We start from the raw sequence: 15765 nt of genomic DNA on the forward strand, positions 1-15765 counted from the left end.
AATTGGAGACAGGAAGTGTCCATGAGTTGAAATTGTTCAGCCACGACTGGACTCAAAGAGTACAGTCTAGCGTAGAGTCTGTGGGTGCCTGAATGTGGGATTATTATGATAACTAGACAAATGCTTGTCTTGACTGTAAATAGATTTTTTTCCACGTATACACATTCAAAGTCTCAACTGGGCATCAAGTTGGGTTAGTGTTGCTTTTTCGATTGATTCTTTTTTATTGTTGACATGGCACTTAAATAGGAATTCTGTGTAAGATCAATGATTAGCTTTATGTTTCCGGCTCTTTTTTATTAGTTTCTGAATGTGAGGGATCCCCTCGTTTTGTAGCAGTCCTTCCAGGATCTGTTTTTGTGTCTGTTGTTATTTAAGTCCAGAATGACTGAATTAGGTTTTTTTTTCCCAAAAACTGAGCCTAAACTTGTGAAAATTTGTCCTGCTATTTTGTGATCACTTGTTATATTATTTGAAAATTGATAGCCGGATGTCATCATCACATAGTTGTGTGTTCTCAAAAAATATAGGTTATCTCATACAGCTATGGACTTTCAGCTTTTGTTGGCACATACATTTTAATGATCAGTTTTAGCATGACAAACCACAAAATTCATCTTCTTCTGCTCTTTGTGTTTCTTGACATTTCTTGTGATATCTGCAGACAGCTGGCTAGCTAGTGTTAGATTCCTGGCAGGTGAGAACAGGCTGAACAACGTAGTATCTATACACTGTTCAATCATCCGTATTGAGTGTTATCACTCGATTGAAAGGGCATTATCAGCTTAATAAATTATGGGTTAAGAGGTTCCTGCTACACCTAGTAGTAGGTTCAGATGGCTTTTATCTGTATCTATATTGTTCATCACAATATGTTTCGTTCAGGTGGAGATGCTGCAGCTAGGTTTCGAAAGAAAATATTGTTGGGTTAAAACAAGTATGTTTGTTATATGACGAGACATAACAAACTTACGTATTTCAATGTAGGAAAGCAACACTGACTTTTCTTTTCATACTGGACATACACCCCAGTCTTGTGGGTGAAAGTCCTGTGCTTGTTTGACCGTCATTTCTTACTTTGACCTTCTCGCTTCTACTTCGACCTTCTTGCTTGTATATTAATATTTCTTCACCTGACTTCCTCCCATCACTAGAAGTTGCCGCCTAACAATAAACACGGCCATTTAGATGGCTAACTGCCATCTGAACCTTCTAGTAGGTGTATTAGGCCCCTTCTAACCAATATCTATAAGGCTGATAGCCACTGATAACAGATTAGTCAATTCCTGTTGTAAGAGCTCAGATCAGTGTGGAGAGCCTTTTTTCTCAGCCCTCAGAGTTAAAACTGGTTGAAACCGAACATAGCCTGTGGGCAAGTCTTCCCTGAAAACACCTGTAGGAAGCAAAAGTTCTTTATACTCTAAGACTCTTTGTGTTTGTGAAGAATGCAGCTTGATGCTGACGATGGGTCCAAAAAGGTGGTTCTGTGCTGGATAATTCTTTTCAGGACGTCAGAGGTAATTGGTAGTTTTTGGTGCAAAAATTGTAACAAGTTGCAGTTGCAAGAGCTGGCTGAATGAGGAGGGACTGTGTTGAGGCCTATTTTTCTCAGAGCTTCATGTTGCTTTTGTCATGCATGTGTTGTTGTTTGGACCAGGTTGGTGGAAGTTTATAGAAAGTACATCAACAGGGGTGTTTGTGAAGGTTGTAGATGTTATCCACTTGTGACCACATTTATGTCCAGAAGTAACAGAAATCGGAGTGTGTATTTTAAAGGGATCATTTGGATTTTTTGAAGTGGGTGCTTTGAACTGTGGGTAATTAAAGCTGCAAAGACTGGTGAAGTCTGCACCCTGATCAAACTCTCTGGAAGTCTGCAGAAAGTCAGCTTGAAGCCCCTTGTAGACTGGATGAATTGTGGATTTGGACAGATCTCTGTACTCGCAGACTTACAGCAAATCCCAGTGTCTGCAAGTGCGGTGAAGTCCAGAGATTTGTGTTGAGGCTGTGCTTTCTTCAAAGTCACCAGATGACAAAAACAGTAATTTTTGCTCGCTGAACACAGAGGCTGCTGGTCTACTGCTGCTTCGATCAGTTAGTTAGTTAGTGTTTTTATGAATCCAAACTAACCCTTTTGAACGCCAAAGCCACATGAAAACACACACAAACTAGCAGACTGAGGCAGCAGTAAACCAGCAGCTCCTGTGTTCAGTGATGTTAAATCACTGTTTTTCTCACTGGAGTCTGGCTTTGAAGAGACCGATATAATGGCTTAATGGAAACCACTGTCTGACTTTAAGGTGAAGCAGTGGACAACTCTTAACATAGCATACACTTAAACTGTAATTGATTGATTAGGTGGGATTTTGTTTTTTGGGTGGGATAAATATGGTTTGTCACTGGCCCCTATCTTTAGAAGTTCATTGCTTAACTTCCACATCAGACTCCAGCCTGCTTCTCCAAACTAGGAGCATGCTGACTGACATCTACTGTTTATAATACACTGCCTAAAGGCCACTTCAAAAACTTTGACCTATTCCTTTAAGACTGTGTATAAATGCAAGTGGGATTAATCAGACTAGTATCTGGCCTTTAACTCCATGCTTGAATGTATGGATTTTTTTTTGTTATATTCATATTTCTCCAGCATGCTCGGCTGTGTCTGACCTGGCCCACTTTATAAAACTGTATGGCCATTTCCGAGAAAGCGCCGATGTCACTGAAAGAGTCGCACATAGAGGGATCATGTGGCGGTGTGTCCTTTAGGCTGTGCCGGCTCAGTGACAACAGTAGCAAACATGGCATTTGGCAAATCTGTATAAAAACACAACCTTTTGTCTTTGAAAGGCAACATCAGACCTGACATTTTCCGCTCGGGTCTTCTCTCAAATTACAGCTAATCTTTATTACCTTTCCCGGCAGGAGGTTCCTCTACGCCTTCCGTGGGTCGGGTGAGACGCAAACATTGTTCGGTCTCCTGGAATGTGAATGAGCCACGGTGAGTCAGCACCCGGGCCCGTGTAACAGTAGGAAGGCTGCGGCTCACAGGTAGGCATGAAATATGGGTGTGTTTGGCTTTTTGTGTGTGTGTTTGTGTGTGTGTGTACTGAAAGTGAGATGCCTTCTTTTGACATTGCAGTGTGCCTGCTAAACAATGTGGAGACAGAAAACAGCCCCCGGACAGATTCTACTTTTGTTCTGCACCTCTACCTTCATGTCATTTTCCTCCATTGTGAAAGAAATATGACGCTAATTATCACTGACATTTTCATATGAATGAATATCTGTTGAAACAGCACAATAGTAACCTGAGGTCACGTAAAAAATGAAAATGGAGCTGGGACAGATATGTACGATCTTTATACATTTCACTGGCTGTCTAGAGATGTGCTCCAGCTCGTTGCATCTTCGCTAATAACATTACATTAGAGTTACAAATGAAAAGCAAATAGGCTACCTGGTGATCTTTGAAAAGCCCAGAAGGTTGTTTAACAACAGCTGCTGCAGTTCTGGAGGTATTCCCAAAACTCTCAGGATTCTTCTGACCATCTGGATGACAAAATAATCCTTCCACTTGACTGTTAAAGAGATCGTAACTTCTGCTTCCTAAGTGAAATAAAGGTAGCTGGAGATGACACACTGTAGGTGTACTGGGAGGTCTATTAACTATTAAGAACAAAATAACATATATAATCAAAATATATTCATGTTGAAAGGCAATTAGCTCTCAGAATACATGTATTCATACCTGTACATACATACATACTTTATCCATGGAAATACAGTCTGATTATAAACTGGAAAACGATCAGCCACTTCAATAGAATCCTACATGTAATGAAAAATGCTTTTGCTTTCTAAAGATTGTGCAGTTTCCCAAACTAAATAAATACCACAGATATAAACACACAAAAAAAGCTTAGCTTGGTTAGTCTTGTTACAACTAAGATATCTGCTGATTTTTTTTTTTTTAGATTTCGCTTTTACATCTGCAAACTTTACCTTTATTTTTTATTTTTAACTCTTTTAAATCTGAGCAAATTGGTTTGATTTATTTTAAAAACATAGGGAGAGGGCAATGAGCAACTTAATTAGACATGGTCAAAAAAATTGTAATAAATACATTAAAAGTTAAGTTGACAAGATAATTACTGAAAAATAAGCAAACAAGAGTAGAAAAAAAGCAAGCAAGAAAACTGCTGTTAACTGTTCAAGTCCAAAAGTCAAAATGAAAAAGTTTTTTCCAATATTCAGAACATGTTGTCATTTAACGAAATGTTGTACCTTATCGATATTTGATGGCATTTAGCCTTTCAAAAACAGTGTTTTGATTGAGGTCACAATCACTTAACCTATACAAGTGCTGTAGCGACACCCACTTTCCCATCATGCATAAATCTGGAGCAAATAGTATTTAGTTTGCAGTTAAGTTTGCTATTTATGTTCCACAACACAAATGTCAGTCTTTGTCAGTGTTTATAATGTCATAACACGGTGGTTTATTCTGGTTAATGTCATCTTTGTGTTAGTTTTTATTTTACACCATTTGTGAGTTGGCTGTTACTTTTCATAATTTCGGCTGAATTTCTTGTCTTTCAGCTCTTCATAGTTGTGTAACATGTATTGATGCTGCTTGGAAACGCCACTTGTCCCCTGCCTGATAAACAGTGCCACAAATCTGGAATTTCTTCAAGTGCAGTGGTTAAGACAGTGAAGTAATATTTCTAGTTATGAGGGAGGTGTGCAGTCATGCTCATTTGAGCATGTTTGAAAGGTGTTGTTGACCAATCAGATTGCTTTGGCGGATAATATTTATTTAAACAGTTTTACAGTTTGGATCAGTAATGACTCATTTGAGTGCAAATGTAATAAGAGTATAAAACTTTACTCAAGGAAGAAGTCAGGTTTTGGAGGGTGGAGATCTACAGCGGAAACACCTGCTTTGTGATCATTGGAAACAATGAGTCTTTCATTGGCAAAGACATAGAAGGTCAGGGAAGTAGATTCGGCTCTTTGTTGTTTGCTGTTTCGGCTGATATCTGGGGTGTAATGTTGATACTGGTGCTTGTGTTTTTCCAGATTAGCTGTGTGTTTAACATTCAGAGGACAGCAGCCTGCTGCTGAACGCTGCCTTCAAGCACAAATGCTTTCAAATGTCACCGTCACAGATGACAGCAAACATGAGTTTCTGTGGTCGGTAGTTCATCTTTAAATATGATCTGTCTCTAGCTTTAACTCTCTTTGTCTGCGGTTGTGTGTGTGTGTGTGTGTGTGTGTGTGTGTGTGTGTGTGTGTGTGTGTGTGTGTGTGTGTTGGCACTTGTACTCAGCCCTAAAATCATTGCCTGTCTGATTCATGAAACTGAATCATGGCCTGCCTGGACCATGATGACGCTATTGTTAACGGGAAATTCCAGTTTATTACAGCATGGACCTCATTTTTCCCATCATTCCTATCAGTAATACTATCCCTATTTACACCAAGGTATTTGCTGAGGTTGGGGAACACTGCCAGCAGACAGGTCAACACTTTACGAGCAGTTTGATGATCAGATAGGTCGTTTTTAAAAAAAAAAGAACCCTTTCTAGGTAAGCCAGACCTGTTTGGAAGGTGACCAGTGAAACTGTTATCCAAACTGTCTGTTGTAAAGCATCTATCGGTGTTTACAGACCCACTTCCTGGTTCAACTTTGGCCTATTGTAATTACAACCACAATTCCAAAACAGTTGGGACGCTGTGTAGAATCGAAATAACAACAGAATGTTCTGACCTAAATTTAACTGAATACAGTACAAAGACAAGATACCTAGTGCTCAAACTTAACTTTTTCTTTTCTTTTCGTAAATACACACTCATTCTGAATTTGATGCCTGCAACATGTTCCAAAAAGTTTAGTCCTTTAGATTAAGTCCTTTAATCATTATTTTTTTATGCAGTGCTTCCTGTTTGGTTTATTTCCTAATTTCTTAGTCATCTCCTGTCCTTAACATGTTTGTCATCTTAACCCCTCCCTTTCCTTTCCTTTCTTATTTGCTTTGTTTGTCCTTTAACCATTTGAAACCTGAGCAAAATGGTCTGTTTTCGTTCAAAAATGTAGGGAGAAACCAATGAGCCCCCAAAATAGCCAGAAATCAGTAAAATGTTACAAGCAAATTACCTGAAAATAAGCAAAAACGAAAAGTAGCAAAACAAAAAAAACCAAGAAAATTACCAGAAAAAGTTGCAGAAAATTAAAAAACTAAATGTCTTTTTGGGGCAGCACGGTGGCTTTGTGGTTAGCACTGTTGCCTCACAGCAAGAGGGTCCCTGGTTTAAATCCCGGTTGGAACAGGGTTCGGTCCGGGCGGGGGCCCTTCTGTGCGGAGTCTCCCCATGTCTGCGTGGGTTCTCTCCAGGGTCTCCAGCTTCCTCCCACCAGTTAATTGGTGACTCTAAATTGCCCTTAGGTGTGACTGTGAGTGTGTATGGTTGTTTGTCTATATGTGTCGGCCCTGCGATGGTCTGGTGAACTGTCCAGGGTGTACCCCGCCTTCCGCCTGATGACAGCTGGGATTGGCTCCAGCCCCCCCGCAACCCTTACGAGGACAAGCGGTTACAGAAAATGACTGACTGATGATGACTGACTGTCTTTTTGTTTTCCCGAAACATAGTTTTAGATATATAATTATAATGATTTTAAATATATTTTTCTAGACATTTTCCCTTAAAATATATATAATTTTATAACAACCCCCCCCTTAAGAAATGAATGAACTTTTACTAATATCTTGCAGTTTGTGGGACATGTCTTGCCAAGTTGGTTGTTGCCTTTTTCCCCTGTGTTTGAGAAAGAAATCAAACCTATTCTCACAGGTTTGCAAAGGGTTAAATAGCTTGTGAGAGTGGTCTGAACGCAGCATGTGAAAACTCATGTGGTACCCCAGGTTTTAAAGGGTTAAGCTTGTACCTGCCCTCACTGTCTTCCCTCCCTTCCTTTCATTTTCTGTCTTCTGCAAAATAATGCCGTCTTCATTTTCCGTCCTTTCCACTCATTGCCTTCTTTTCTCCTACATTTGCATACGTTTTTCTTGTCTTCTGTTATTTCTCCTGACTCATTCTTTCTTTCTGCCTTTATGATCTTTCCCTCTCTGCCTCCTTACACCTTCCTTTCTTATCTTTCGTTTGCTTTTCTCACCTCTTTCCTCCTCTCCTTTTATCTCTAATTTCCTCTTTTCCATAATATATTTTTCCTTCCCTGTCCTCATCTCTCCTCCCTCTCTTTATTTTCTTCCTGACTCAATCTCACCACTTCTCCTCCTCTTATCTCCTTCCCTGCACTCTTATCCCTCATGTCAAACGTATAATTTTTCTCCTCTTACCCTCTTTCTCTCCTCATTTCCTCTTCTCTCCCCCTTTCATTTCCTCTGTCAGCTCTCCTCTCATTTCCATTTCACCTCCCTCTTTTTCCTCCCTCCCCCCTTTCCTCGCTGCATCCTGCCATGCAGCGCTGCGACGAAGGACAACCATCTCATTCACAAGGCCGCCTTGGGAAAATGTTTGTGACACTCTGGAGCGCTGACGGGCACTCGTGCAGTGCCACCAGGCGGCCGGGGGGACCCTCGCGGATGGGGGTGGGGTGAGGATGATGAGTGGGAAGTGAAGAGCACATTGTGAGTGAAAAGTGGAAGAGAGGGATGAAGTAGAAAGGGAAAGAGAGGCTTCTTTCAATGTCACCCTGTAATCCAACACACTTCATCACTTCCCCTCTCTGTCCCCCTGTCCCTCCGCCCCTACACTGTTTCCTCTCCTTTCCTCATGTCTCCCTTTCTCTCTCTCACCCCCTACCTCTTAATATTCTGTCCCGCAGACAGGTGCATGCATTTTTCTCCCAGGAACGATACTGTCACTGTTAAAAATGTTCTGGAGCTTGCAGAGGGGGACATGAGAGAGAGTGGAGGAATTTAAATGTTGCGATTGTCACTGCCAGGGCGGCTGCCACTGTAGATTGAGTTATAGCCGGAGAGGAGTCAGCTCAGCAAACCCCGAATCGCTTTGATTTTTTTTTCCTGTTTTCCAACTCTCCACTAAGCTAATTGGTTAGTTATAGCAATAATTTGTGCAGTAGGCAGAGACGGGCTGAACTGGAGTGTGTTATTAGCTTTTTAATTGCACTGAGCGGTCGGATGGTGAGCTAAAGCTGTCCAGTGTGACGAAAAGGAAGGATGACAGCTGAAATGAACACCACCTGTGCAGAATATTGGCGGTGACTAGAAAAAAATGGACGGATACGGTGGCCAACTTAAAGCTGCGCTCATTTTTATGTTCGTATGAACAATGGGTGAAACGACTGAGTGTGGCAGGTGTTGCTTGTAGAATTGTTCCCCATCTCCCCTCAGATGTACGAAGTGTTCCTCGCATGTATGAAGCGTTTCAGCTGATTGGTTTGGTTTTATGACCTGAAAGTTTAGGACGGAGATAAACTTGCTTTTAAAAGAGGTATTTTTCATTGTTTTCTGTTATGTTGTGTGCCTGAAGTGGTATTTGATGAAACAAAGTGTTTCAGCAAATTTAAAGCGCCTACAGAACCACAAGTCAGTACCTCAGAACAAAAGAGGAAAAGGCTTCTTTCCTGAGCCACCAATCATACATGGGCTGCCATCATTATGCCCCCTACCTCGACTTTTAATGGAAAAAGTCACAAGATCGGTGACAAATGTGAAGGAGAAATCACACCGACAATCAAATACTGAACACATAACAGTGGTTCTATCAGATGGTTGGTTTATTTGTTGTTGTTTCTTTTTTTTAAAAATCTTATTAAACATTTTTGGAGCAATGAACTTAGGGACTGCAGTATGTTATAGTCGCTCTGAGGGTCAAAACACCACAACATTTCGGAAATCCAAATACATTTCCCAAAACACTGCAACATTTTCAAAAACACAACATTTCCCAAAACATTACAAAAATTCAGAAAAGAAGACAGCACATCCCCAACACTACATTTCCTAAAAGAAAGCAACATTTTTAAAAAAAAATTCCAAATCACATTTCCCAAAACAAAACATTTCAGAAAACAAAACAACATTCTGGGAGACTCAAACCAGAAAAGGAGGGTACTATTGGGTCCTGGTGTCTTTCTTCATGGCAAAAGTCTTCTCATAAACCGGGACTTTGGTCAAAAACAACCCCAAGGTACTAGCTAAGCACACTGCAGACAGCTGCACAGCAATTTAGGAATAAATAAAGTTTAATTTGATCTTATTGTCCTGACCTGTGAGAGCCAGTTATGTGCCCCAAGGCATCCTGCCCACTGTAAAACAAAAAGGAAGAAGAAATGCTTTATGTTCATCACAGACAGACAAATCAAGTGCATCCAATCAGCTACGAGGAGGCCTTGCCCAATAGTACCTACCTTTTTGGGTTTGAGTCTCACCAAATGTTTTTTTTTCTGAAATGTTGTAGTGTTTTGGCATTTTTTTCTGAGCTGTTTTGTTTTGAAAGAAGTTGTGGTGTTTTGGGAATTGAGAAATTTTATAGTGTTTTGGGAAATGTTGTTTTGTTTTCTGAATGTGGTTTTGTTTTGTAGTGTTTTGACCCTCAGGGCCACTGCTATAGCTAATATCTCTTCTTTCATAACGGATTGTGCAGACAGAGTGAGGATAAAGGAGGAAGGAAAAAAAACAGACACTCTTTTTCCAAAGCATTTAGTGAATTCAAACATCACTTCTCACTGTTGACTCTTGGGAGAACAATCTGTGAGAAACCCTCCCAATCAGCCGCATGTTGGTTTGCATGCAGAAATACATCCACAGTGAAACAACAATTTATCTCCCCTCAACCCGGCTGAGGCACTCATTTGTAGTCATCCCCTCTGAAATCCTTCAACAAAAACACTTTTCATGCTGCTATAAATTCAGTTCCTCAGCGAAATGCAGAAGAACTCTGCTTCACATTTACATCCTTGAATAAATCCCCAAAGTCTCCGGCCTCTCGCTGATTTTTTCACATCCTGTAACCTTTTGAAACAGTAATGACTCTAAATGGTAATGACGTTTTTCCCTTACAAAATGTGAAACATTTGGGAGCCGGAGACACACTGGGATGTAGTCTGCAGCACAGCCAGCACGCACACACTGTATGTATAATTTATCATCTCCTCTGAAGTGTGTTCTGTGTGTGTATCAATGCCTTTAAAGTCATCCTTAATTTTAAAACGTGTCACACACTGATGTTTTGACCTGCTGTTTTCTGTGCGACAGTTGGTCTTTTTTTGATTAAAGCTGCACTTATAGTTGCTGTTTTGTTATTGATTGGGCAAATTACTACATTGTATATGACTTAAAATTATCACCCAACTCTGCATTTCCCCTCAGTTATACAGAGTGTTTAAGCATATATCAGCTGTTTTTTTTTTGTTTTTTCTTTTACAGCCCACCGCTTTTAATCAATTCAGTTTTATTATAAAACCTTATATCACTCATCACAATTGGCCTCAGAGGGCTCACGGCAACCCTCAACATATGAAATCCCTCTGTCCTTGGACCATCACATTGGATGAGGAAACTTTCAGGAAAATGTTTCTAGAATTTTAGCATGTTTTTAGGATTTCAGGACATTTCTAGGGTTTTAGGATGTGTCTTAGGATGTTGTGATATTTGTAGGATTATAGGATGTGTCTTAGGATGTTGTGATATTTGTAGGATTATAGGATGTTTCTAGGATATTAGACATTTCTAGGATTTTAGAATGTTTCTATAATTTAGGACATTTCTTGGATTTTAGGACATTTCTCAGATTTTAGGATGTTTCTAGGATTTTAGTACATTTCTGGGATTTCAGGACATTTCAAGTATTTCCTGATGTTTCTAGGATTTTAGGACACTTCCAGGATTTTAGGACATTTCTAGGATTTTATGACATTTCTTGGATTTTAGGATGTTTCTATGATTTTGTGGCATTCCTGGAATTTCAGGATGTTTCTAGGATTTTAGGACATTTTTGGATTTCAGGACATTTGTTGGATTTTAGGACATTTCTAGGATTTTAGAATGCTTGTAGAATTTCACAATGTTACAAGTATAGAAGCACATTTCTAGGATTTTAGGAAATTTTCAGGCTCCCGGCAATCTATTGGGGGGCAGTATTTGGCTTGTAGGCCTTAAGTTGAGTATCACTGGTTTAGAGCATACAAAGGCCTCAGGTTTTATTTCTCATTTTGCTTACTTTATTATCCACAACTTCTCTTGTAATTACATAGCATTACATAGAAATGAACCGTATCTCTGACAACTCTGATTCTTGCACTACCTGGCACAACATGTTTTCCGCAAGCTTCAATTACTGCCTGAACCGTGTATTTTTGTGATCGTGTAGGAGGACGGTGTAAAATGAAGACACTCATTATAAAAAACGGGACAACTTCACATGCTGGTTAATAGAGCTCCACAGAGGATAGTGGTTTGTGTACGCTCTGGGCACCATTACAGTATATATGGTACAGTGAGTGTTTGGTAAATTAGCTTTCGGACTGCTGGCGCACTCCTTACTGTGAACGTGTGATCAAGATGAAACCAGCCCACTCTGAAACAGGGGCAAGCCATTCATTATTGATGCCTGAATCGCTGTGAAGAATGCCCTAAATAGAGCACTTGCATAAAAAATATGTAGCTTGTGTTAACTGATGAGACTTTACTGTCATCAGCGGCTTTTATGAATGAGAGCAGCTACCTATAGCTGCAGTCCTGTCCCGCCCTATTAACCTGATAAGCTTTAGTTTAAAAAAGGAGCTGTGAATTTTAAGTTGGTTCTGTCGTATTGAAATATTGTGTTTATATGATTTGTCTTAGCTGCTTTTTGCTTATGCTTAACTAGAATTATCGCCTTGTGGTTGTATATCTTCCAGTTTGTATCCATGTCTGTGAAAACACGGCTGTTTCATACACACCTTCCCCATGGCAGCACAGAAGATTTATAAAATCAGCACCGTTTTAAAATTACTCACCAGTTCAGAACCTGACCAAATGTGTCCCTCTCTGTTTCAGATTGGCATTGTGCAATAGCCAGAAAAGTATTTTATGCAGAAAACTATGATGCCACAGTACAGTTGACCTTTGACCTCTTGGATATCAAATGTAATAACCTCATCATTTTATCTGTTTAGACATTGTGTGAAATTTTGTCAGAATAAGTCCATGCATTCTTGAGTTTTGGCCAAAAGCATGTCATGTGAAGTCACAGTGTACCACTGCTTTTCACAGGAAATGTGCAGTGTCTACTCGTTAGAAGCATGCAGTCTTTTTCAAAATGAATTTCCTTTCAGTGCTGTATCCAGTGCTGTATAAACATCCATGGTTCAGCTTAGCAGCCTAAGTGATTGAAGGTGATGTTACCTATTTATTTCAATAAGTCCAGTGTCTATAGCTCTGTTTGCACCACTATAATAGGACATTGTTTTTCCTTCCAGGACTGCTTTTACCCATTTGACAATTTTGTTTCCTTTTTTTTCTGGAAAAAAAGGCCTTTAAAGGGATAGTTCATCCAAAAATAAATAAATAAAAAAAATCATCATCAACTAACTCTCATGCCGATGACAAGTCAGGTAAAGTCCACAAAACACTGCCTGAGTTTCATTTGGAAAAGGCTTTGCAGTCATCTCCTAAACAATTAAAGCAAATTGTGACTAGGATTCAAAATACTTAATGAAATCACAAAATATCTCCATACTGCTTGTCTTAAGTAATCCAATGTGATATTTTGAAAAATGTCACTGGTGGCATGTTTTTAGCTTTGTTGTATCTAGGGCTGCACCTAATGATTATTTTTTTTTTTATCGATTAATTATTGATTATTTTACTGGTAATCTGTATTTTACAGTCTGATATCAAGTGTCTCCAAAATAAAATTAATGCAAGAGCTTGTTCCACTCAAGTAAAAGGAATGCAGTGCAATCTACATTTAGCAATCCAACAGCAAAATAAATAAAACAATGTAAAATTCAAGTCACTTTCAGGAGGGGTAACAAAACAGTGTTACAGTTACACAGTTACTTCAGTTACTTTGTTACAGTAACAAAACTCAAATCCAGCAGTCCAACAAAACATCTGATAGTAAAATTAGCGCAATTTGAATAACACTATAACGTTTCTCTAACAGAAATAATTATAACTGGTACAATCTTTCTGCATCAGAATAGTCCAGCCTTAACTGGGCCTTCAGGCATACCGCTGCCTGCTGATATGAGTGATGTATTTTCACATTTATAAGCACATATTTCACTCATTTATGAAGTTATACAAGCTCCTGCACAGCTGACAACCCCGTCCCGTAAATGTTTCAAAATAAAATGCATTGTATCAGCAACTGATGGCATTCTGTTCACAGAGACACAGTCAGATAGCTTTTGTTTTGAAAGGGAAGCAAGGAAGTTGAGGTAAAACAAACATCTATGTATTTCCTCATCTCTGTGCAGAGAGAGACTTTAAACTGCAGTATAAAGTGGTGTAGAGTCAATATAACCATTCAGTTTGTGAGCAGTCTATTCCTGATGACAAATGTGAGCGCCACGTGTAAAAAAAACGCGAGTTACCATTTCTCTAGATGTGCTGCAGCTGACACGCAGCAGAGACGCACCTGACCAGCGCTGCTTATGTGAGCAGTGTGCACGCTCAAACTTGATACATGAGCGCCGAAACAAAAACAACACAATCGGTGCTGCTCACACTCTCATGGTGCGCGCTGTGTGAAACGGTGCGACGCGTCGATACATGTTACATGAATCAACGTATTTACGTAATAGATTACGTTGACGCATTGCCCCAGCCCCAGTTAAATCCTGGTCACCATTGGCTTCAATTCAAACAACTTATGTTACGAAAATAGTTAACCAAAATGTGTTATTGAGAACATTTGAGCTGAGAAATAAGCCATGCATTTGCTGAATTTATCCTCATTTTAGATCGACACCAGTTAGTTTTTAAGTTTTTCAGGACTTTCCAGAGGTGGTGAGTTGCACAGTAAACCCCCAATTTGACTAAAGTGGCTAAGACACAGGTTTCATTCAAAGGAGTCCATGTGCTGTTTCTCAAAATGCAACACTACCAGAATGCATTGCATTGTTGCTTACATAGGCAATGGATGCACAGCATGGAAATTATGGACCCTGTGGACACATACTGTTACTTACTCATAGTTGTTGATGGGCTGCAAACTGTTGAGATGAAGTTTGAGAAGCTGAACTGTAAATCTCTCTGTAACTTTGTTACTTGCTGGCGTCAGCAGCTAATTTGCCTTCTGTTCACAGTAAAGTGACAAAAACAGAACATGTTTTTGCACTTTGTAGTCACTTTAGTTCCTGGATCCTTTGTTGTAAAAGACCTACAGTCATGCGTGATTTTTACTGCTGGAAGTAGCGTGACTAATGAATCTACTTTTCACTGTTATTACTTCACGCCTAAGAGTGCTAAAACCACCAGAAATATTAGTGTCTGACACCATCTCGTAAACCAAACCTCAGCTGTGTAAAACAACATTTCCTTTGGTCTGTCAGATAACAGAAACCATCCTCAAACCCATTTTCTTTTTGGTTGTTTTCGCAGCTGTCTCACAGTGTGGCGTGGCCGACCATTGCTACTCCTCGCTGTCCTTTCCCCAGACGATCTGCTCGCCTGTACTTTTCCATGGCTGCCGGTTTCTATGGCAACTATAGGGGAGGAAGAGGAGGCTGGGGCTTGACAGAGCACTGTCAGGAAGACAGCACAGGGGCGACTGGGATCCTCATGAGGTAGGAGAATACCCACAGGGAAGAGAGCAAGAAAAGAGGGAGTGAGGCTCAACAGAAACAAAGCTGAACCATTTAATGATTCAGCCTCATTCTCAGCTCTGTGCTGCGTAACTTTGGCAAGATGATGCAATATTCCACAGAGACAAGCTTACAGTTTGAAACATCTGTGTGTGATTTTACACTATTACTGTGAAACATAAAAATATTCACTCAAATTAAATAACTAGGTCTTATCAAATGACTTATTCCTTTGAAAGAATGGCCTTATATTACAGTACTAAGTTACTAAGTTATTAAGAACAGGTTGGTTGGTTACAGGCTGTTGTGGCAGTGCCGACTGTTAGCAGCAGAACAGCAGCTGCATTTTAATGTCGACATGGCCACAAAGGAATTCTTACCTGTCCAAATGACCATTTGTATATGAAATTCTTACCCTGTGTTGTGGTGAATTCGAGAAGTAATCTTTGTTTTTCTAGCATCCACAGAGAATGAATCCAAAATTGGACACAATTCATGATGAACTGAAGTCATAGGGGTCCGCATTTAACATCAGCAAAACTATATCAAAACATCCCTTTATTAAGTGTGTGATTGATTTCACTCCTTTCACTCCATTAAACTAGCTGTGGTGACTTTCCTCAGCTTTGTGTGGCCTTCAACCTACTCGTTGCTTGCATTCCGATTTTGCCCGTTGAGCTGCTTCCTTCTGTTGGCCGTGAAAGGACTTGAACCTCTAAATCGCCTCTATGTTTCCATTTGTCCTTGTGCCTTAGTGATTTTGCTCACATGCAGTCGTGGTGCTACATCGGATGTTTAAGCACTGGTTAGTTTTTGGAAAGCAAATGCTTGGCTTATTAGCTTCACAGATTTTTCATTTACTGTAAGAGGTACAGCTGCTGTTGCAGGTGTAGCTTGTTCTCTTCTAGCTCTAAAAGGTCTATTTACCATGTACAGCGTTTTACCCAGGAGATTTAGCGGGTTAACAGAAGTGGTAAGTGCTGCCC

At 39.9% G+C, this 15765-nt stretch overlaps 1 protein-coding gene across 3 annotated transcripts in view; it reads left to right on the forward strand.

Annotated features, from left to right (window-relative positions):
• Positions 1-15765, forward strand: part of LOC148185919 (uncharacterized) — a 101493-nt gene that overhangs the window by 10365 nt on the left and 75363 nt on the right. The window contains exons 3-4 of one of the 3 annotated variants that reach the window (XR_015775538.1): positions 2923-3048; positions 14577-14761. Coding sequence is in view for 1 of the 3 variants with exons in the window: in XM_088072739.1 (XP_087928865.1) it covers positions 14577-14761 (185 nt within the window). In the remaining 2 variants the exon portion in view is untranslated. Of the gene's footprint in view, positions 1-2922; positions 3049-3139; positions 3483-14576; positions 14762-15765 lie in introns of those variants that run through there. The other 2 variants (XR_015775539.1, XM_088072739.1) reach the window with 2 other exon arrangements.

Source organism: Plectropomus leopardus, chromosome 22 (genome assembly GCF_026936395.1).
Source record: "Plectropomus leopardus strain MGB_pleo_1.0 chromosome 22, ASM2693639v1, whole genome shotgun sequence".
Classification (NCBI taxonomy): Eukaryota; Metazoa; Chordata; class Actinopteri; order Perciformes; family Serranidae; genus Plectropomus; species Plectropomus leopardus.